We start from the raw sequence: 24492 nt of genomic DNA, 5'->3' as shown, positions 1-24492 counted from the left end.
TATACTATATACATTATTACATATATACATATATATTTATATATATATTACATATTATACATATTACATATTTATATTATACATACATATTTAATTATTTATATATATATATTACATATTACAGTATGTACATTATTATATATATACATACTTATATATATTACATATTATATATATATATTACATATTATACTATTTACATTATTACATATATACATATATATTTATATATATATTACATATTATATATATTACATATATATATTACATATATATATGTTTATATATATATATATTATGTATATAATATGTAATATATATATACTTAAATATTACATATTATATATATATTACATATAAAAATTACATATATACATGTATATGTATTGTATACACATATATATATATATATATATATATATATATATATATATATATATATATATATATATATATATATATATATATATATATATATATATATATATATATATATATATATATATATATATATATATATATATATATATATATATATATATATATATATATATATATATATATATATATATATATATATATATATACATATATATATATATACATATATATATATATATCTATATATATGTACATATATTCATATTTATTCTTCATTAAAGATATATGTCTGTTTATACAGGTTTCAGAGTGTCCTGTATTGCTTAAGAACTTAAGAATTAGTAACATGTCTACCAGATTTAGAGCTGCAAATCAGTGCTCTCCAGCAACCTTTTTTTGCTGTATCTTGTTTCTGTAGTTTTAATTAGAAGGTCACCAGTATGGTCGTTTGTTTTTTTCATAAGCTCAATTGTTCAACAATGCATCATGCACTTATTTTCTTGTATTTTATTTTTACAAGCCTAAGGATTAACCAACTCAATGATGTGGATGGGGATTCTTAAACCGAGCCTCTGGCTGCTATTTCTCATCTTCAGATTATCTTGCGCAGAAAATGGCCAAAAGCTGTGTGAAACTGATCAAAGGTTATGTTTTACGGGCATTTGTAAAGTTAAAGAGTGCCAGAAATGTACTAATGACGCATTCTGTACAACTTCAAATCCGGATAAGATTGTCCCACAAGGGCTCCAGCTGAAGACATCATCTCTTGACCTCACGTACAATGGACCTGATGCGGAGCTTACGGAAAATATGATGGCATATCTTGGCCATTTAAAGTTTGTCACTATCAGGGGTAATATTAGGTCATTAGCTCCTTCAACATTTTTCAATCAGCCCTATATGCAACAGCTTACCATAACCGATAGTAAACTGAGCTCATTACCTGATCAACTCTTTGGCAACAACAACAGATTGCGCTACTTGGAGCTTCCCAACAATCGTTTTACAGAGATACCATCAAACATTTTTTTACAAATACCAAACATTCAACGCCTTGATTTCTCAAACAATCTTCTTGAAGATTGTAAAAATGCAACCATTGCCCCTGAGTTTTCTAACCTGACCAAACTGAATGATGTGAGACTAGGAGGCTATGGGCAAACATGTGGAGCTGAAATATGTCGGAATCTGTCTCAGGACCACTTTCTGCCAATTCAGCACATCGGGATGCTAGATCTCACTAGTTCTTTGGTATTTTTGGGAAACCAGAGAATATTAGAGCCACTGACCAAACTAACAAGCTTAACAATCGGGGACGTGTCTCCTTACAAAGAATGCCCGGCTAGTGCCAAGGAACTGTTTGAGAACCTTCCCCCAAAGTTGACCACACTCACATTCCAAAACTGGGCCACTACTGACACAGTCAACAATTCTTGTTTCCTAACCAATGAAAGTCTGAGTGGACTAAAACAACTTGAGCGATTATCAACATTTGACTGTCGATATAGTGACAAGATTTTTGGGAATACCTTGCATTCATCAGTTTTTCAAGGCTTTCCTCGATTGAAACTGATATACTTGCATTGGTGCGGTTTAGCGTTAGTAGAAACCGGTGCGTTCAATGCAGTAGATAAGGCTTCTAACATTGGACTGAGTGGGAACATGTTGGGTGCAAGAGCTTTAAAACTTTTTACAAGCAACCAAACGTCTCGACTCAAATCCTTAAGTTTAAAAGGAGTTGGCATCGGTGCAGCTCTCTATGAAGCGTATTACTTGATTGATGCTTTTCCAGAGCTTCAGAATTTATACCTAGATGACAATTATCTAAATTATGTTCCTGATTTTGGATTTACAAAAAATCTCACAAGTCCAGTAACTACTCTAACACTTAATAACAACGAGATAAAAAGCTTCTCAGCTGGCGATGGTCAACAATTATGCACTGTTATGCCAAATCTGTTGCATTTTCAAGCTGAACTAAATGAGATTACAGATTTAAGTGGTCTCGTTTATTGCTCCAACTTAAAACAGCTAACACTTGCAAATAACAAAATTGGCAAAAATGAGGAGAGCAACTTTGAAGCGATTGGACAACTGCACAACCTTGAACATCTTGATTTGTCGAGCAACAAAATCAAGCACATCGGCAGTAATTTGCTTGGTAATCTTAAACTATTGCAAACATTAATCTTAGCTAATAACGACATTGCAAATCTTCCAGACATGGTATTTATGACAACACCACTTCTGGCAAGTTTGGACCTCAGTGACAATGGTGTGACAGTATTAAAACCAGTAACCCTTTCTAATGGACTTTCTAAGTTAAGAAATTTGTATCTGCAAGCCAACCAAATAACTACATTGTCACCAACCCTGTTGAATGTGTTTGATACAAAAATCACCAAACTTAAATATTTTGGTATTCTTGCAAATCCTCTAATATGTTCATGTGATGAGATTTTCTCTGACTGGGTTCGCAACTCTTCTTTCATCATTCAAGCCACGAACCTAAACTGCAGGACACCTGAGAACTCTGAAGTATCAACTCAAGTGATTAGTTACAAACCAAACAGGTTTTTCTGCTATGTCAAGGAGCCATTGATAATATCCGGGATAGTTCTGGGATGCGTGATTTTAAGTCTAGCTATAGGAATACCTTGCTACAGATACCGTTGGTACCTTCGACATCCGCAAGTTGTAACAAGAGCTGTTAAAGATCGACTTAGGGAGTTAGAGTTTGAACAAAAATGTCAGTACGATGCATTTATCTCTTATGATGCCAGTAATGATTCTGACAGCAACTGGGTTATGAGGCAGCTGATTCCTGCAATTGAAACAGTAGCAGCAGAAGGTAACCAGGTACGAAGAAATAGATCACTTAATATCAAATGCATGTTGGACTTTAATGCTGGTTCAGACTATATTGCCATGTTTAAGTGTTGTCTTCTCAGCACTTATTTGTCCACTAAGTGCAAGGTAAACCAATGCCATTGCTGAGGCAGCGCGTATACGTGGGAAAATATTGCAGTTGTCAAACTTTCCTGATAATTGTCGAGCATCCACAACAACCCATGCAATGTGCACTGCATTGGCAATGATGATTGGCCGTCACCGATTGCTCAATCAATATTTTCTTTCATAACCATTGCTGCGGAACTATCATTTCATTGCTTCCATGACCGGATTGTATAATGAGAGCGCTATTACGACCTATCGACTGATGTAAACACCGGCGGGTTTGAGATAGTGTGAACTTTGTTATTACAATCGATCGCCAAAGTATTGTGTGGTTAAAATCGACATACGGCGATATAGTGCAAACCGGCCTTTATTTTAGAATGACTACCATTTGCTGCTCTTTGAATATCTATGTGATCCCCATCAGCGGTTACCATCAAGCAGTTCATTACTTCTTAAAAATTAAATTACCAAAAAATTTTGGAGATTTTATAAAGAAAGTAACAGTATTTTTTTATCATTTGCAACTGTTTTTGATTTTTGAGCTGATCCGACTGCCAGAATGCTTCAAGATCAAAATGAATAAAACTGGTTGTGGTTACAAAGCTAAAAAGAAAACATGCTGAAAAGGTGACGCTAGTTGAGTTTCTGCCGGCCTCTCATGTAGTTGATCTTGGCTATTGCATTCAAGTTGAAGCCTTAAAAGTCTCTATTCTCTCAGTCTTTTGCAACTATATATGTAATAATCACACTTTCGCTTGATCTGAGCAGTTTAACCGTGATCAAGTTTTGCCGATTTTAGTCTTGAAACTTCCTGGCAGTCAGATCACCTCAAACTCAAAAAACAATTGCAAATGATAGAAAAAAACTGACAACATCTACCAAACCTTTGTGTAAGCTCATCTTCAAACGAAATACAATCAGATGTTTATTCAACCCCATCTTCTTATAGAATATATGAGTTTCACAAAACGACCAAGATGGCTTTGTGCTTCAGTTCACAGAAGTAAATATGTAAAACAAATTTTGAAACTCAAGCAATGTAAAAACCTGGTTTTAACGATGTCCTTGTCAATCTAGTAGTCAACCGTAAATAACTCTTCAAACTTTCAGGTCACGATCAGACAGTAACAAACAATGTTCCTACTGATATTCTATTTACAGAAGTTGAAGCTGTACATTGTTGACAGAGATTCAGCAGCAGGATCACTAAAGCACACAGAGCAGTGTAGAGCGATAGAAGCAAGCAGAAAGATAATAGTTCTACTCAGCAACTCGTATCTCGCCAACCCGAGCTGTTTGACTGAAGCGGATCTACTTGCAAGTAATATGATTTGATATTATATAGATGCTCTGGTTGTAGAATCACATAGAACTACTCAAAACAGTTTTTTGTAGGGTACATAGTTAAAAGATTTCTTGTAAGGCTCTCAAACACTTAAATATGCAGAATCATTTAGTGCGAGCTAAAAATTTGGTGAAAAAGATAACGCAGAAGCTCAATTGGTTTTAGACTATCCAGCTTGTAGAATACGAGCATTAACCACATACACAATCACCACATCCATTAATACACCGCATACATTAACCTCTCGTACATTAACCACTAGGATTTAGGAGTCTAAAAATAATGCAACAACCTACCAAACAAAAAATGTTGTGACTTGAGTAGAGATGAACACTTAGTTTTTAGTATTGGAAAAATCTTTATACAGGAGTAAAAGACACGAACAACAAGTCTTCACACACCACATTTTATTTAGAATCAGAGCAGCTTCTGCAAGCACTAACCATTTTGCATGATTATGATGAGCTAACTTAGTGAACTGTCGCAGGAAACCTGTGTGTTTGTAAGGTTGCATAAAATGAATGATTTACAGATGCTCAGTTGCATTGTTAAAGGCTGGTTCACACTCGGAGTTGTCCTCTCAGTGATTATCTGTCGATCATGTACACTGAAAACCGGTTGCATCGTCGAGACAATGCGGAGACGCCAGAAAAAACTGCAGCTGTCAAACTTTTCTCCTAGTTTGGCAGACATCCACGACAGCCTGACGACAGCCTGTGTAATGTGCATCCCATCCACGACAGCCTGTGTAATGTGCATCCCATCCACGACAGCCTGTGTAATGTGCATCCCATCGGTGATGGTGATTGGCTGTCGCAAATTGCTCGATCTATAGTTTCTTTCATGACAGTTGCTACGGGAACTAGTGTTTCGTCGCTTCTGCAAGCACATTTTATAATGATAATGCTATGTCGCAAACTTTCCGCTGATGCGACCGCAGATGGAGTGGTGACAATGTTATCACAGATGATCACCGAAGTATTGTGGGATTAACACTGACAAATTGTGATATAACGTGTACTAGCCTATAGTCTTCAAGCTAGTTTAGTGTCTACTAGTTGTAAGTCTTTGAACTTACTTAAACGTACATGCAGTAGAGCAGTTAGGTATAGATAAAGTCATTAAATCAAATAAGTTGTAATTACAGAAAAAGTAGCAAATACATAGATGAGTAAAAAATTAGATTAAAGCATTTCATACCTCAAAAAGATGGTTTTGCAAGTTGAACTTAAATTTAATTGTTAAAACATAAAAGTTTAGTGGTCACTTCAGACTATCTCACAAAGCCTGATTCAGTCCGACATTTTTAAATAAATAGCGCGACTGCGTAGGATAATGCTCTTTTACTGTGTTCATAATGATTTCATAGCTATTTGGTTCACATCAATCGCACACCTGTTTGCATACATGGGCTCAGCACCTCTCACGCTATACATACAACATTGGTCTGAACCATGCATAATAAAAAACTAGATGCTATGTGTGCATAAGAGTGGTGCAGTGTATAGAATGTCAAGGTTTGTAATGGCTGTAAAAGAACAGTATAGATACTCATCACCTCTAGTATGTCCATGTTACAGGCTATGAGCTGGTAGAGGGAGAGCATTGCTACCAGCCCAACCGTATGCTTATTATTCTTCTTGAGGAACTTAATGAGGAAGTGCTTAAGGCGCCTGTGACATCAATGCTGACTCAAAATGTCATCCATGTTGTAAGTACTTGTACTTGTCAGCCATGAGAGTGCTAAGATATTCTTATGTCAGTCATCAATCAGCAGCTAAGGATGTACATCTTGCCTTAGCTAGTGTTTAAAAGTGGTTAGAAATAGTTCAGCTATAAGGCACTGTCCTGAGCACAAATCCATTCATTCTTCTAAAAAGCTGATCTTTAATTATTAATACTAGTAGCTGGCAGTCCCGTGCGACATGAGAAATCGTCATGTGTAATAACTATGTGCACAGCTATTCTTAGATATAAAAAGGTGGAGTAATGTAGATGGCAATGTGGTTGACTTGTAATCCCAATATCTGAGTTAAATTTCTGAGAGATGCAATCTTTTTCCTAACACTTTCAAAATGGCTTGAGACAGGAGGATAGACATGTCTCTAATTATAGTAAAAATTATAGCAAACACTTTTAGCTAAAGTTTGTGAGTCACTGGAAAGTCTCAAACTATCTTTTTTAATCTAGCTCAGTAGGATTGAAGTTTATGTCGCGCCAGTTCTCAAAGGTCAGGCTATTTGATTATAGTTACTAGTAACCTAATAATGCTTGAGGTAAACACTGACATCTCAAATGTCTTTTGCCCAATCAATTGAGCTTATCCTTGAACATAAACTGTTTCCAGCTGAGCATCAAGCCCGTGCTGATAGTGTCAGTGACCAACCTAACCTTTAATATAGTACGACAGTAAAAACATTTTAGCTGTGTTGTTGTTAACAGATCCACTATAATCAAGGCTCGCTAATAGCTTAAACTTACTAAAACTTATAAGTATACTTGAGGTTCTACTCTGGTAAAGAATTGTCTTCGATGAAACTGGATGTAAAATGAGAACTGAGATAAAACCAACTTTAATTTAAAATTAACCCTATTAGAGATTACGTACAATTATAGTCAATTAACTCTAAGCAGCATCGCATGGCGGTAGTTATTTTTATTACTGATAGCCTTTATTATTGGTTTATTAGGGTATTACCCTAATAAACCAGTTTAGCAATATCAACCTGACTAAACATTGTGGTAACGCCTAACGTCTACCGACTAACAGACAGGCACATATACTCACGTGCACACAAAATGAGATTTGTTACTGTAGATTATTGACCAACAGAACTCTCTACTAGATACAACATGGCTATTCAAAATTTCCTTTGTCTGCTTTGCTCCAATAATAGTACATATAAATGTGATATTACTAGCAATATGGAATGGAATAAATGAAGTCCTCAATAAGTTTAGCATCCCGTACAAATTAAAAATAACGACTTCTCTTTATCCTTAATGGTATTATATAATCAATGTAAGCTACATGTACAAACTAAACTACATGTACTATCTGATTCAGTGAGTACAGTACATAGCAAGCAGTTAATCTGCCCTGCCACACATTGTAAGTTTGACCCTCTCATCTCCTTGTTTATATAACTTTTTATTCTATTTCCATATCGGCAGTACCAGTTCATGAGATGGACACTCACCTAGATGTGTCATAATTCACTATTCAGAGCGTGAACCCAGTCAATTTCTAGTTGGCCTGATGACCTCTCATTTGTTTTGTCTCCCTGACCATCATAATCACAGGTTTTGTGGTTGAACTGCATCAGCACATCTTAAACCATAGTTCCTGTCCACCATTAATAAGGTGTTCAGAGTTTTTAACAAAGTATTTTACAGGGTCAGCTGCAAACCCTTTACTGTTCCACTTGGAACCAACCATTTTGTTCGAGTATATATATATATATATATATATATATATATACGCGAACAAAACAGTTGGTTACTTTCAATATGTTTATATTATATATATATACTAGCTGTGCTACCCGCTGTTTCCCGGGTAATAGAAAAGCCTTTTTGGACAGAAAATTGATTTGTATTTAACATATAACAACATTTGCCATTCTAACTTTTGAACGACATATCATGAGAAAAGTGTTTTGTCTTATAAACAATGAGAAGTAGTGAGAGTTGCTTGCTATTAGCCTGGCACAATGCCAATGGAAAATTTGGGTACGTTTAATAATGTGAGCCAACAGCTTTTCGTCACGTTATGCTATGACCCACGTCGTACGCAAAGTCGTTGAGTATTTGCTCTCATATAATGACTTGTATTAGCATGATACCATCTCAATGGCCTAATGGGTACGCGTCGGACTGGTGAACAGTAAGACAGACATCAAATCATCGTCAGTACGGATTCTTTAATCCAAGATTTTAACATCTATATCTAGGACAGACTTACTTTCACATTTATATATAAATATATATACATATTATTCTATATATATATATATATATATATATATATATATATATATATATATATATATATATATATAATAGATAAGTGGTCAGGCCTACTGCTAACAGCACTCTACGCTCCAAAAAGTGCGGAGTGTTATAACTAACTAGAGTGTGGAATAGGTTAATTTTACTTATCTTTATTCCAGATTGATGTTTTATTCTGGGGTCACGACAGGTCTGTTTCGTGCTGGTGCACTCTTCAGGTGACTTGTGTTGACTATATATATATATATATATATATATATATTCATGTGATGGACATATTTATAGCTATATATATTTATAGCTATATATATATATATATATATATATATATATATATATATATATATATATATATATATATATATATATATATATATATATATATATAGCTGCATTGAGTGAGGCTTTCCCATACTCTGTTTGGTTTTTGCTGTCAGGCCTCTTATATACTAGATTGGATTGGGCTAGGCTTCGCTTTCTTCTTCCAGGGCCAACTGGTTGTCTTCTGCCGGCCAGGCAGCTGGTTATTTTTCTTATTGTCGGCTTAGGGCCTGCCGCCTTTATAACGCCGGTTTATTGGCCAGCTGCTTGCTCCTCTACCATCCGATAGGCCAGCTTGGCTCAGCTTGGCTCAGTCCAGTAAAGCTGGGCCAAGTCTCCTTTCAGTTCAGCTGGGCAAAGCTGTTCTTCTGTCAGCTGCCTGGTGGAGTAGATGGCTGGCTGGCCGTGCAGCAAAAACACAGTCAATGTCATAAATCTTCGTTATAAACAGAAGATAAAAAGGTTTGTTGACTTTCATGAACCTTCAACACGGCCCAGGCAGATTGGTCATTTAAAAAAGCTTTTTTGTCAGTGGGGTCTTACTTACTTGTAGTAATGAAACTTGACTTGAATGTAGTTCTTAAGCATATATTTGTTAGGAGGACAATTGAGCCGTAAAATTTATTAAAATGAACAGTTTAAGTTCTAGTTTTCCCATAAAAGACAAAAAGGGTTATGAAAACATGGTTTGCAAGTTTTTCTTATTATGTCTAAGTAAACTAAGTACATAGGTTTCAGTTCATAAATTTGGGTGTTTTATTTTGGCTCAAACACCAATACTGAAAAGCTTTACACATTCTGCAGTAGAGGAATGACTGGTTTGGTTACCACATAACTAATTAGTATTAGATGATTAACATTACGTACTTTCAAATTAAACAGTGTGGCTCAAGAGCCCATCTGAGACTGCCCTAAGTCAGTCACCAAAAACATGTATGTACCTGAGTAGAAAGCACACATCAATGAGATGAAATTATTGCATCATAAAAACAACAGCCGCCTTGAGCTTACTTGATGATTTGAAACCAATTGTGCAGAAGCTGACAATAAAATTTTCTATGGTAAATTCACACTGGCTTTTGAATGCTTTATATTCAATAGAATCATCTTATGGGACATTGGGGAAGTTTAAACCTTGTTTACACTCACTCATAATTGATCGCTTCTTTGTCATGAACTTTGATTGAGCACTAAATAAATGTGCCTTTAGTATTGGTAATGAACTAGCAGCATTGTTAACTTTAGGTATGTCTAGCGTTGTTTTCTAGCATAGAATTAGAATTTTAAAGATGGATGCTGTCATACATTGCGACCCAATGAGAAGAGCGTATGTGAGTCGCTTGATTGAATCTAGGCTTGTCAATTGTGGTATGTAAAGCACCATGTTATTCAGCATTCTATTGTGTATTATAGAATCATTCCTTATCACCTCTATAAAGATCTACTAATAGTAAGAATGATACCAAACTGTTAGGATGTTAGATGTTTTTACGTTGTTACCGTCAGTGATTTTACTAGCAGCCCTTTAATGAAACGCAGACTGTGATGCTTATATGAGCTCAAGTTGCGTTCAAGCTATACGCAGAAGTCTTGTTGCTATTTACTGGCTGATGCAGAGTTGCTGAATGACTCATGATAAACAGCCTAGTTAGCCTTCACCATTAAACTACTGATGGTGATACACCGGTATACGAATAATACAATGGTGTGACTCAAGTCGTATACAATGGCGATACTGCACAGATGTTACCTTCAATTTAACCCTGGTTGGCACTGGTCTGGTGGTATCTGAGACAAAGCTAGCTAAAAAATGAAGGAGATTTTTGGCAGTTCATGCCCTGTTGTTGGTCTCAGACTGTAGTCCACAGATAATCACTGCATTTCCATGTGTCTAATGGGTTTTGAGTTGCCTGCTGCCAACAAATTTGCACCCTACTGTTTAAACAATTTAGAGTTACACCATATAGACCTTTCCAAGATTCACGATGTATCTCGCAAATTGTTCAATTCGACTCGCTTTCGGGTCACGGTCATTTTTTAATTTATGCATATTTCTCTAGTTGCACTGACTAAGCCAGGATATCTGATCGCAAGGCTGAAAATCGTTAACCCCCTGGAGAGATCTTAGACTAGTAGCATCAATTCGGATCCATCAGCAGTGAGCATTTTTTATGACATTGAATACTGCTCTCACAGCGAATGCCTTTACACAATTTTAGTGAAGCAAAATGGTCTTGATTGCGTTCGGATTTTACCATTTCCATGAATTGAAGTGGAAGCAACTCCTAATTCATGAAAATCATGGAAACGCAGTTACTGGCTATTTAAAATATTGTGCTAATAGGATAAAAACAACAAACATGTGTTCGTATGACTAGCTTATTAGACAATTATATAGAGAACTATGTAGGTAGTAACTCATGCAGCTAAAAGCAATAGATTTCTGTTACTAGGATTGTCTATTTAAAAGCAACAAAAATGTACAAAATAGTAAACAAACAAATATGGTGGATTTTGTCATCATTATTCTTTTAAAGCACATAAATTGCATAATCTCTTTATTATATATTTCAATACATCAGAGTCTTGGCTTTCAAATGAGCCTATATTCAATACACAAAGTATAATAGAACTATGAAAAACGGGGTGTCAAAAGTATGTCCTGCAAAAAAACACTTGGTTCAGGTACTCAAATGTGACGTCCTAATTCTCATTTAGCCTTAGGTCGTCGATCCCTTTCGCTGCCATTGAGGCTGCGTTTTTCTGGGATAATCGGTGCTATTAAACCCGGGGAGCGCTAATAATAAACTAAGATTCTAGATAATCAACAATGCCCGCGATCATGCTAACGCCCAACCAATACAAACACATGTTCTGGGTTAATTAATTATGCTTCAATAAATGTACTGTGAGGTACAATGTAATGTAATGGTTCTTGGAGTCTGAGGTACTTATCATAGAAATAAGATGTACATGGAGAAATAATGACACTGATTCCTTTGTCATCTTCATTCGTTCTCTTGAGTTGTCCTACCTTCGCCTGCTACTAGCGTCATTATCGTCATTATCGTAGTTGATAAATAAGTGGTAAGAGCACACAACAACGAATATGAGAATTGTGACGACACAATCTTCGAAACTATGCCAGTAAACATTTTCGCGGTAGAGCTCTGGGGAAATCCTATAAACACCAACCAATGTCTGTTTCACCATGGCAAGCAATAGCTCATTCGAAAGCCAAGACTCTGATGTATTGAAATATACAATAAAAAATTATGTAATTTATGTGCTTTAAATACTGATTGTAATTTGTCACCATATTGTTTGCTGCTCTATTTGTTTGAAGAATGAGTATGGTGTCGGCTTGGCCTACTGTAAGCAGAAGCTGTGAATAATTTTTAACTAATTGCTCGGTGATTTTCAGTAACTCACCCAGTTGCAGAGAGTGATTGAGAGTGATTTATGCAGAGAGGCTCGATGGCATTCCTATCACTACCAGAAATCTATTTTTGGGGATTTGAACCCCAAGCTTTTGTATGCACATCCGACAGTCTAGACCACTAGGCCACAGCAGCCCTTGACTTTGTCATCTATTAGAATTAATTCATATACATTAGAGTAAGCAATGGAATTATAAGCATTAGACGAGTCATTATAAATGTCTGTGCAAAGAGATCTGAATAAGATGACTGAATTTCGACCAATGAATACATTCTATATATATCGGTGCATTAGCTAACATTGCAACTGTGAAGGTATCAAGCTAGAGGTCAAGTTTATACAAACGAAAGGTCATGGCGCAACTTCTTAGGTCAAGCATCATTCAGCTAAGACTAATAAATTAAAGTTAATTCCAACAACCTAAAATTATATTCTAATACTACTTCTGCTCCTTAAATAAAAATCAACAAAATTAAGTCCAAATGAGGCCCTTTTTGTTCACACCGGTGAGGAGCCATTTTTTCCATCACCCGATTATATTATGCTGGGATTGGTTGGCTAATCACATCCCGACTGATATGGTAGAACTTTGCAGTTTTTTATTTTGTTTTAGTAGTTGGTAAACTATAGAGAACCTCAGCCATGGTGAACTCTCAGGCGTGATTATACATTGCTGTCGTTATGCCAATGTACCATGGTAGTTGCTGTTAACTTGAATCAAAATCTATACCCGATTATGCTTTTTGACAGTTTTCGAAGAGCCGTTTTATCCAAGTATTTAAGATAGACAGTCGATAGACAGTCTCTAATACTTTTGCAGTTCTCCAGTGGTTTTTCCACATCTTCCAATAATTTTATATCGAATTGATTTAACTCAGACCCGTGTGTTTGGCAGTCGAGTGAGCTTGAAAAAGACAGTGTATATTAGGGATTAGTATTCGGTAGCAAAGTTTATCGAAAGGTTCAACGTCTATGACAAACATGTATCAGTTGTTTTGGCTTTCATCCCATCATTTATACTAGCTAACTTGTTATCTCTCATTTTTGACATCATAGACACCTCTATCTATTCGTAGGTTGGTTCTGAGGCTAACATGGGTCGTGTTTGGAAGAGGGTGAAAAGATTTGTCGCTAAACCGAGATATATCTACAGGAAGAAAAAGAAGTTTGTTTCACAGGAGGAGGCATCGTTTGATGAGCATGTTACAGAAGAAGAACCCTTGATTCAGTAGAGCTGCCTATCTAAATATGCAGACATGTCGCTTGTTCGAAGTATTTTATCTTTTTATTTAATCTCAATTTTCGATAATTATTTTCCATTTTATTATTCTACGAAAAACTAACAAATCTGTCTAGGGGGCATTTTCATCGGTTGTTGTTAACATTTGAACTCATTGCGAGAGTTTGTTTATACATTTTAATTTTGATTTTTTACAACAATAATACAGTACAGTGGGCTTTTATATTAATAGAAATCAGGAGTTTGGGTCTTGGACTGACAGCTGATAACACTATGCCAGGTTACTACCTAAAATTCATTTCTTACCTTTTCTTTAATTGCTTAATTAAAGAGATTAATTATGAGCTTGATTTTCTTTAATCTGTGCACTTGTACTTACCAAAATTAGTTATTGTATGTTATACCTTACCTATTAATAACCAATAGGGTGTAAATTTTGCTAAAATTGACCTTATTGTCACAATAAAACCAGTTATAGACTTATCTGACCCTTGACGCCAGATGACTGCAACTCAAACTTGGTTTAGTATGTTAGTAGGCTATGCATATAAAAATGAACATATCATATATTATTGTTATGTTTCTGCACAGAAGCAATCAGATAGAGTATTAAATTAGAGAAATGTGGTTTATTGCACTCTCCAGAGACAACTGATTTGATAACAGAAAACCCAAGTATTTATATGTTTGGTCATAGAAAAGCTTTGTAAAAAGCTACAAGCATTATTAATAGCTATAATGAGACAGTACTATATAATATTAGCTTGTATAAAGCTTTAGCTAATAAGCATAATGTTTGTTGGCAAAGTACCAATAATACTTGGCACTTGCATGACACCTCCTCACTAAGCTAAAGGTTCTTTCTGGTTCTCTTAGACCTTCGGGGTTTGTCTCTGCTATACTCATCTCCATCAGGTAGACGAGGGTTGCGTGGTCTTCTTCTAGACGGAGGTTGCTCTGTTACAGTTGTAGGGGCTGGTAGTTGCAGTTTTGTCTCCTCTGTTATATCAGGTTTATCTCCAGGGTCTTGATCTTCTTCTGTTGAGTATCTTGGTCTGAGTTGTTCAACATGTCTTCTCCAAGTAGGTCCCTTTGGTACCACTTTGACATTGAGACTACGAGTTCCATATATCTTAGTAACAATGGCTGGAACCCATCTAGGTTGTCTGTTGCGTCTAGGTCCATGATACAAGGCATAGCATGGTGCTCCAAGATTGTAGCTGTGTATCTTGCTAACTGTCTTTTCTGCAGATCGGTTGACTTCTCTGGATTGATGAAACTGTGCTATGTGTGCGGGTGATGGCAATAGGGTGTCAATCTTGCATCTCATCTGTCTTCCATTCAGCAGCTGACTGGGAGAGTATCCTGTAGGAAGTGGTGTCCTTCTATAGTGCATCAGGAACTGTTGTAGTGCAGATTTAGGTGGGAATGACGATTTCTTCATGGCTTGTTTGAAGGATTGTACTAGTCTTTCAGCTGCGCCATTTGTAGCTGGATGGTAGGGTGCTCCAGTGAGGTGAACAATGCTTCTCTCTTGACACCACTGCTGAAACTCTCCTGAGGTGAAGCTGGTAGCATTGTCAGTGACTATGGCGTGAGGGTATCCAAAGTGTGCGAATATCTCCTCTAAGATGTCTGTGGTAGCTCTGGTAGAATTAGATGAAGTCCTGTGTATGCATGGATACTTTGAGTAGGCATCTATCATCACTAGCCATTGGCTGCCCATGAAGTTTACTGCATGATCTAAGTGAAGACGACTCCATGGCTTCTCAGGTAGCATCCAGGGATGTATAGGATACTTCTGTGGAAGCTTCTGGTGTTCCGCACAGGCAGTGCACTGTCGGCTTGTCTCCTCTATATCAGAGTCAATGCGAGGCCAATAGACAGCAGTTCGAGCTAGCTTCTTCATTCTTTCCATTCCAAAGTGTCCAAGGTGAAGGATCTTTAATACTTCCTGTTGTAACTTGACAGGAATGACTACTCTGTTGCCATATAGAAGACAACCTTCAGTGATAGAAAGTGAATCTGAGATCTTGTGGAAGAGTGACAGCTGAGTCTCCTTCATCTCTTTGTTACCAGGCCATCCTTCTGCTGTGTAGCGCATTACTGTGGCTAGTGTTGGGTCTTTCTTTGTCTCCTTTGCTAGAACATTGTAGTCTGTAGAGTTGAGCTGTTGTCCAATAGTGTGAATAGTGCATACTGTATCAACATCATCCTCATCTTCTCTTGCATCAAACTCTTTATCAGGTCCAACTGGCAGTCTTGAGAGGACATCTGCATTTTGATGATGCTGGGTAGATCTGTATTCTATGGTGTAGTCATACTGATTTAGTACCAGTGCCCATCTTGCTAGTCTGTTGGCTGCTAGAGCTGGAACTCCTTTGGTAGGTCCTAGAAGTGTGAGAAGAGGTCTGTGGTCAGTTACCAAGATAAACCGTCGACCATACAGGTACTGGTGATACTTCTTTAGAGCAAATATGATTGAGAGAGCTTCTTTTTGTATTTGTCCATATTTCCTCTGTGTGCTGGTCAGTGTTTTTGAAACATTGGCTATTGGTCTCTCACTTCCATCAGGATAACGATGAAATAGTACAGCTCCCAGTCCAGTTTCTGAAGCATCACATGAGATTCCAATGTCAAGATCTGCGTTGAAGTGTGCTAAGACACTATCAGTTGATAGCATATCTTTCAGTTTGTTGAAGCTCTTTTCTTGTTCAGTGCCCCACTTCCAGGTCTCTCCTTTGCGTGTCAGTTTATGCAATGGTCCTGTGAGTTGTGACAGATTGGGTATGAACTTGCTGTAGAATTGTGTAGCTCCTAAGAAAGATCTTAGCTGAGTTAAGTCTGTTGGGACTGGCATCTGTTGTACTGCATCTGCCTTCTTTCCTTTAGTGATTCCCTTTGAAGTGAGTTTGTGTCCCAGATACTCTACTGTCGGTTGAGCAAAACAGCACTTGTCTTTTCTACATCTGAGCCCTCTTTCTTCTAATCTTTGAAGAAGTCGACGTAAGTTTTGTAGATGGCTCTCTGCATTGGCTCCACTCACTAGTATATCATCTAGGTATACTGCTACTCCTGGGAGGTCTTGTGTCAGTTGCTCCATGATTTCTTGAAAATACCCTGGTGCTGAGCTTATGCCAAAGGGCAACCTCTTCTGTAGTAGTACTCCTCGGTGTGTTGATAGTGCTAGTCGTCGTTGACTTTCTGGTGCCAACAATATTTGATTGTAGGCATCTGCTAAATCAATCTTTGTGTAGCAATAGCCTCCACCTAGTTTTCTGATTAGATCTTCTGGTAGTGGGATAGGTTTCCTATGTGTTTCTAGCTGATTATTGATAGTCTTGGAGTAGTCTCCACATACTCTGATCTTCCCTGCAGCTTGACCTGTTGTAGATTTGCGTACAGGTACAACTGGTGTTCCATACTGGTTGAATTGAGTTGGTTCCCATATGCCTTTAGCTACACATGCTTCGTATGCTTGGTTGAGCTCTTCTGTCAAGGCAATAGGAACTGGTCTGGGTCGGCAGAAGACTGGCTTTGTTGAAGGTTTGAAGTTTATCTCTAGTTCAAAGTTTTTGAGACATCCTAGCTCGTCTTTGAATATTTCTGGAAATTCTTTGCACATCTCCTTACACTTGATTTGTAACCTCCCATCTGGCTGGTTCTCTGTGATTGTTGATACAAGGTTCTGTTGTAGCTTGTCATCAATAGAGATGCCTAGTTGCTGTATAGCAGTTCTTCCTAGTAGGTTGAGATCTTGTACAGCACTAATCACAAATGGTAGTCGGACTTCTTTCTGTGCATCCAATTGGGCAGTTAGCTCACATCTGCCAAGCGTCTCTATGAGATGTCCTGAGGCTGATTTGTAGTTAACTGTAGTAGGTTTTAGGTTTGGCTTTCCTAGCTTCTCCCATATTGATTTACAGATGAAGTTGTCACAAGCTCCAGTGTCCAGTTCAAGTGTGAAGTTGTCTCCCTCCAGTTTGATGTTTTCAGCAAGTTTCACCATCTTGGTTGATGTGCATTCTATCATCTTTACTGGTTTTCCTGCTGCAGATGATTTCTTTTTCTTGCATGCTCTTTCTATGTGACCTTGTTTAGAACAAAAGTTGCAGGTGGCTGCTTTGAATCTGCAGTCATCCGCTGTATGGTTAGTTCGGTCACATCTGTAGCATAGCTTTCCTTCCTTCTGCTTGTCAGGTATAGAGTTGTTTTTCTGGAGTGGTTTGTATCTTGATTTCTGTTGAGCAACCTTGTTGACTTTAGACGAGTTTCCATAAACTGTCTCTTTGGCAACTTTAGCTGCTTCTTCTGTTTCCTGTGCTACCTGTATAGCTTTGTTGAAGTTGAGTTCATTGTCCTTGACCTTGAAGAGAGATTTGAGAACTGCTTCATTGTTTACAGAGCAGATAAATCTTGTTCTGAGAGCCTCATCTAATGGATCTGTAATGTCTATGAAGGCACATGTAGTTGCATCTTGACGAATTCTGGCAGCTAACTCTTGAATAGTTTCTCCAGGTTTCTTCTGCATGTCACTCCAATACTTGTAACGCTCTCTAACAATGAAGCGCTTAGGGTCATACTGGTCTTTGAGAAATTCCAGTATTTCATCCATGTTGAGGTCGTTGATCTGCTTGGGTGTTGCAAGCTGAGCTGCCATATTACTAAGCTGCTTGTAGAGTGTAGGCTGTTGGTTGGTGAGAAAAGTGCCAGCAATCTTGTCTTGATGAATAGAATTTGCTGCAATGAAGGTGTTGAATCTGTCTATGTAATCTGTTAGTAGCTCTGCTGTTGGGTCAAAACCTGGGAAGGCTGGAACAGCGGTTGCAGCTGTTTCTTGTTTCCGTTGTAGGTTTTGTAGTAGTAGCTCCATCAGTTTCTTATTCTCCTCCATTCTTTCATCTTGCTTACGTCTGTATTCCTGTTGTTGCTGCTTGAACTCCTCATGCTGCTGTTGTCTATGCTCTTCTTGCTGACGTCTGTATTCCTCTTGCTGCTGTCTCTGGTCCTCCTGCTGCTTCTGCATTAGCTTGATCAGGTCTGCTACTTCTGCCATTGTAGTGGTGCAATTTTGAACAGTTACTCTTGTAATAAACTAGAACTCTTTGTATCGATTTTATCAATGATAAAATCTGAACAAAACTCTTTGTAACTGTTCAAAAGAGAAATCCTTGTCGCCAATTAGCTTCTGTTATGTTTCTGCACAGAAGCAATCAGATAGAGTATTAAATTAGAGAAATGTGGTTTATTGCACTCTCCAGAGACAACTGATTTGATAACAGAAAACCCAAGTATTTATATGTTTGGTCATAGAAAAGCTTTGTAAAAAGCTACAAGCATTATTAATAGCTATAATGAGACAGTACTATATAATATTAGCTTGTATAAAGCTTTAGCTAATAAGCATAATGTTTGTTGGCAAAGTACCAATAATACTTGGCACTTGCATGACAATTATTAAAATGTGAAAACCATAGGCTTTCCGGCAAGCAGAGAAGTAACTGTTTATCGATGATACATGGACAGTTAGCCAGTTTTTGCTATAGCAAACTCACAGTAGCTTGTAAATTGAAATGTTTGTGTTGCGGATAAATTGTAGATTTATTGGGCATCAACCACAAGAAATCTCGGGAGAAAACAGTTACAATAGATCCTATATCAGAAGGAAGAGCATTTGCGGTGGTGGCCCTTAACAGAAAGCCTGGATGGCTAGATTATTATAATCAAGTATAAAATATTAACAGTAAAGCAAATGTCAATTAATTTTGAAGAAAAGATTATATAAAAACGTCAAAGATACCTAAAATCAGCCAAAAGGCGCTACTTAAATGTATAAATCATAAACCAGTTATTAATGTAAAATTTACGTAATATTTTAAAATTGGCAAGATAAATTGAATTAATTGAAACACAAAAAATTATTTAAAGCTAAAAGATTACGGTCTTTCAAAGCGACTTCTGGAATTCTCAGCTTTATAACTCCATTTTATCTAAAATAAAATATGCTAAATCATTAGAGACCTTGAAAATTGATAGTGTTTAATACAACAAGTAGGTAGGACACTGAGGCAGCTATGAATATAGAGGCAGCAAGGCAACAGTGAACCAATAGAAGATGGAAGACAGTGGAATTATTAAGGGTTACAGAAAACTTGATATGAAAGACTTCAACAAACAAGCATTGCATAGCTAAAGCTCAAAAACATGAAAACAGCAAAGAGAAGAGAATTCCAATATGATGATTCTTCTAAAATTGGAGACAACCCTTTGATGACCAGCTATTGAAATTAGCAGAGTTAGTGGACAAACAAAGCTATCAACATTAAACGATGGCTACGCAGTCAGTTAGATGGGCTACACACTTAGTCGTTTGTTAACACACAGCAACAGCACAACAGCCTTTAAAATAATGGATTCACACGTATTTAGTTCTTTTATGTTTACTAGTGACTAAGGAATTTCCATACAATATTGTCATTCTTTCTGATGACTTTCTGATGAAAAACAAACACGGACTGGTGACTAGAAAAATTAGCCAATAGGAGGCGAGCAATGCAATCGTTTGCTGAAAAAATGGGTGACAAAAAACGATTGCATATAAGTGCATAAAACGTCAACATATAAGTGAACGTGAACATGAGTGAACGTCAACATATAATGACATATGTTGATGTTCACTCTCCAATAGCTTTTGCTTATTTGTATCTTAACAAACAGCTCACAAGCCTTCTAGATGCTAAAACCTACATAGCCAGCTTCCACACAACTCCCTATAGTGAACATATACCGTCTGAGAAGATAACTCTTAGTAGTCATGTAAGTCTGCACGGGTGGCTCCTGCATGTATTATATAATTATGCAAACACATCTATTGATGCTGAACAGAACAATGTGAGGGAGGGTGAGTTTAAATAACCAACAACTAGGAGGATGTTAAAACAGGGTTTGACTGTCCATATATAGTTCCATAGACTAAGGGCATGCCTGTCCAGACAACACATGAGAGTTAAGAAGTAAAGTGGGGAGAGTACATCTGTTAATGCTATAGAATACCTATACTGTGAAACCTCACGTACGAAAGAATCTACTTACAAAATTTTCAAGTTACGAAACATCTTTTAGTAAAAATTCTATTTTGACTTATTAGGTATATTTTTAGATACAAAAGTCTGAAAAGTCTTTCGTATTTGGGCACGTTTGCTTGTTTGTTTCGTGGTTTGTTCCGTTTTCTTCTTGCGGGTACATTGCACAATGAGTTACACTCAGTTTAATTTGCAAGTGAAAATCGGTTGCAATTATATTTGACTGTTAGATACTTCTAAAATTGTTCAGCTTTTTATTCTAATTCATATGAGCAAGTGACACTCTGCCAGCAAGCTTTTAGCATTTTCCAACAGACAGATATGATAGAAAAAGTGAAAACCAACTATACAACAAGTAAGAAAAGCGTAAGAAAGCATATGAAATGCAGAAATATCATTAATTGCCTTATAGCAGTAAACGAAAAGTGTTTTGTTTTTACTGTTTCTAAATTTGGAGTTATCATATACCACAAACGGCGTAAGACAACCTTCGTTTCTAGCAATTCCCATTCTGTATGATGACAGTTTTCCAGTTCATGCCGATGTACATAAATTCGAATACTTACGTTCTCAAAAACATTTATTCCAAGCAAAACAAAACCAAGACAACAATGGAACACCAACCGCTTCTAAACATCGTCAACCTACTTCCCGCGGTCTTCCCTTAGCGCCGTCTACATGACCAGCACCAAAGACAAACGAACATACAGTTTATAGTTTTTATTTGCTATTTTCCTGTTATTTCTTTTTTCCATGTCTGCCATTTCTATGTACTATGTAGCGATATAATTTTAAAAGGGAATTGGTTACAGGCTTTAACCATTACAAGTATTTATAGTTTATACGATTAATACATGTATATCTGAGTTTAGTGGTAGATTGGCATATTTATAGTTCAGTCTTTATAGATTGTGGTTGCAAAGATAAGTAAGAATTATTTTAAAAGTTCAACTTTTTTTCTTGAGTTGAATGAACGTATTAATCTATATATGTGTGTCCAAAAGAGTCAGAGTGTGAAAAACCATCATTTTTGTAAAATTTATTGAGCTGAACAAATTCATTATAATATTCTACTTCCAGAAGCTCAAGGTCACACAGTAACTAACAATGTTCCTACTGATATTCTATTTACAGAAGTTGAAGCTGTACATTGTTGACAGAGATTCAGCGGCAAGGTCACTAAAGCACACAGAGCAGTGTAGAGCGATAGAAGCAAGCAGAAAGATAATAGTTCTACTCAGCAACTCGTATCTTGCCAACCCGAGCTGTTTGACTGAAGCAAATCTACTTGTAGGTAAGGTCTTAGCAAAAGTCGGCCTTCTGATATAGCTTGAGCAATAGAATTATGTTAGAGGTTAGAGAACTTGAAGTTCAAAAAGGTTTGCTAGCTTTTTAATATTACAAGACTACAACACTGTTTTAAACATAAACTTTGTTGAACATAACTAAAAATTCAACTCATGCGGCGAGTTGATGCAGCGTTATTAGCAAAATATAAACAAAAGTCTATGAACATGGTATCTATTCTAGTGTCGACAACTTTTACCATTATACAGATTGACTTTATTGTCACCTTAACATTACAAAAGTTAATGTGTCAACCTCTAATTCTTTTTTGACAGGCTATGAGCTAGTAGAGGGAGAGCATTGCTACCAGCCCAACCGCATGCTTATTATTCTTCTTGAGGAACTTAATGAGGAAGTCCTTAAGGCACCCGTGACATCAATGCTAACTCAAAATGTCATTCATGTCATAAGCACTTTTTTACTTGTCAACCTTGGGAGTGCTAATATGTTCTCTTGTCAGCCATTAGTCAGTAGTTAAGTATGTGCATCTTGCCTTAGCTAATTTTGCTTAAGAGTTGTAGGAAATAGTCTAGCTATATTTCATTAAGGCGCTGTCCTTGACATAAATCAATTCAATCTTCTAAAAAGTTGATATTTAGTTATTAATACTATAGTAAGCTGGCAGTCTCGTGCGATATGAGAGATCATCATGTGTAATAACTATGTGCACAGCTATTCTTAGATATAAAAATGTTGAGTAATGTAGATGGTAGCATGGTTGACTAGTAATCCAAATATCTGGGTTCAATTCCTTGGTGGTGCAATCTTTTCTCTAACTCTTTCAACATGGCTTCGGACAGGCGGATAAACATGTCTCGTATTATTATAGTAATTATTATTTGTAAAAAAATTTAGCTAAAGTTTACGAGTCGTTAGAAAGTGTAAAACTATCTATTTTAATCTACATGTAGCTCAGTAGGATTGAATTCTCTTATTAAGGATGGACATGTATTTTATTATATTAAATATTATAAATAAGGATATGCACCTGTTTTTAGCTAGTGTTAAAAAACTGTGGGCAATAGTCCAGCTGTATTTCATTAGTCTCTGCCTTGACTCACATCAAATCAATCTTACAAAAGAATGATCTAGCATTATCAATATGCTTTAATGCAATTCTCGGTTTTTAATTTCAAATATCAAAAGTAATATCTGTAGCCGTCAACACAATTTTTCAAAATTTTTATCTACGATATAGAATTTAGTCACATGTCTCAGTAAAACGGCACACCCCAACTAGCGGCTTTGTACCAATATGGTTACTTTTTGTAAGAGTTTAGTCAATTTTTCAGAACAGATCTCTTTTGATGAGCATTATTTTCTCGACTGTATCAATCTTTTAAAACCTGTTGATCTAATTACATAAATAAAATGTGTGTCTACTTTTGCTTGCATAATGAAGACCTATACTAATACTTTTATTTTTTGGATCGAACTTTTGTCAATTCAATTTTGCCATGGAGAGAGGCTTTATGTTAAGCTAGCTGGTTATAATTTACAGTGATGCAAAACCAGTTAACAAAAGTCAGGCTACCTGAATTAAATTACTTGTAATGTATTACTACTTATGGGGAACACTGGTATCTGATGTTTTTTAATCAATCGAACTCAGCCTAGTCATAAACTGCTGGCTGATTCTCAAGCACTTGTATTTACAGGTTATAGGATTCAACCATATCTCTGTCTCACAGTTCGAATGTAAAATGTCTCTTTAATTTTCAGATATCAATTATTTAACGGTTGTCATCACAAGAGCCATGCCTACTTAGCTATTGGACACTAAACCTGCTTTTTGGTTAATTCAGTCCCAACTATAAACTTCCAATAAAGAGTTTTTTGTAGATTCAACGTAAAGCAAATTTTCAAAAATATCCTTAGGTTTCATCAATGTCAACCACCAGGTAAAACGGCAACTTTTCATTGTATTTTTTTATACATTGAGCTATGTAAAATCAAGCTATAGAATGTTTGTTATTGAAAGTTTTTGTTAGATTTTTTTTAAATGGGTGACTGCCTTAGCCAATATTTTACTTTCATTAGTAAGAGATTCAAGGACACAACTGATGATAAAATTTGTACTTTCAAAAACAGCATCAAAGCTACCTAATTTGTTTTTGTTTGTTGCATCTGTACATCCCTCATGACTTAATAGATTATCTTGTTGCAAAATGACGCATATTTGGCCTATTTTTAAAAGCGCATGATCTCAATTCATACCTTATAAAATTTCATCATTCTGTTTACCAACTAGTGTCATTTGTCTGCAGGATATCTTTGCAAAGACATCCTGAATTACTACCAACTACGAATTTACAAGCAATGACCAATCCTATTTTTTATTAGACACTGTAATAATGTAATGT

At 36.3% G+C, this 24492-nt stretch overlaps 1 protein-coding gene across 1 annotated transcript; it reads left to right on the top strand.

The window, feature by feature from the left end:
* The first annotated feature begins 924 nt into the window (after positions 1–924).
* Positions 925–23401, top strand: LOC137400966 (toll-like receptor 7). The gene is made up of 6 exons (XM_068087304.1): positions 925–3357; positions 4504–4663; positions 6268–6398; positions 13537–13688; positions 20860–20891; positions 23370–23401. Exons 1-6 carry the CDS (start codon positions 925–927, stop codon positions 23399–23401), a joined length of 2940 nt encoding a protein of 979 aa, XP_067943405.1.
* The last annotated feature ends 1091 nt before the right edge of the window (positions 23402–24492 follow it).

The sequence above is a fragment of the Watersipora subatra genome, chromosome 7 (genome assembly GCF_963576615.1).
Source record: "Watersipora subatra chromosome 7, tzWatSuba1.1, whole genome shotgun sequence".
Classification (NCBI taxonomy): Eukaryota; Metazoa; Bryozoa; class Gymnolaemata; order Cheilostomatida; family Watersiporidae; genus Watersipora; species Watersipora subatra.
This window is presented reverse-complemented; position numbering and strand designations above follow the sequence as displayed.

What these genes read in the sequence shown, in the direction of transcription:
- LOC137400966 (XM_068087304.1), top strand. Translation starts at nt 925, where the DNA reads ATGTGGATGGGGATTCTTAAACCGAGCCTCTGGCTGCTATTTCTCATC. An exon ending in GAAGAAGAACCCTTGATTCA is followed by an intron (nt 13,689 to 20,859) that starts GTAGAGCTGCCT and finishes GTATATTTTTAG; the next exon opens with ATACAAAAGTCTGAAAAGTC. An exon ending in GAAAAGTCTTTCGTATTTGG is followed by an intron (nt 20,892 to 23,369) that starts GCACGTTTGCTT and finishes CACCCCAACTAG; the next exon opens with CGGCTTTGTACCAATATGGT.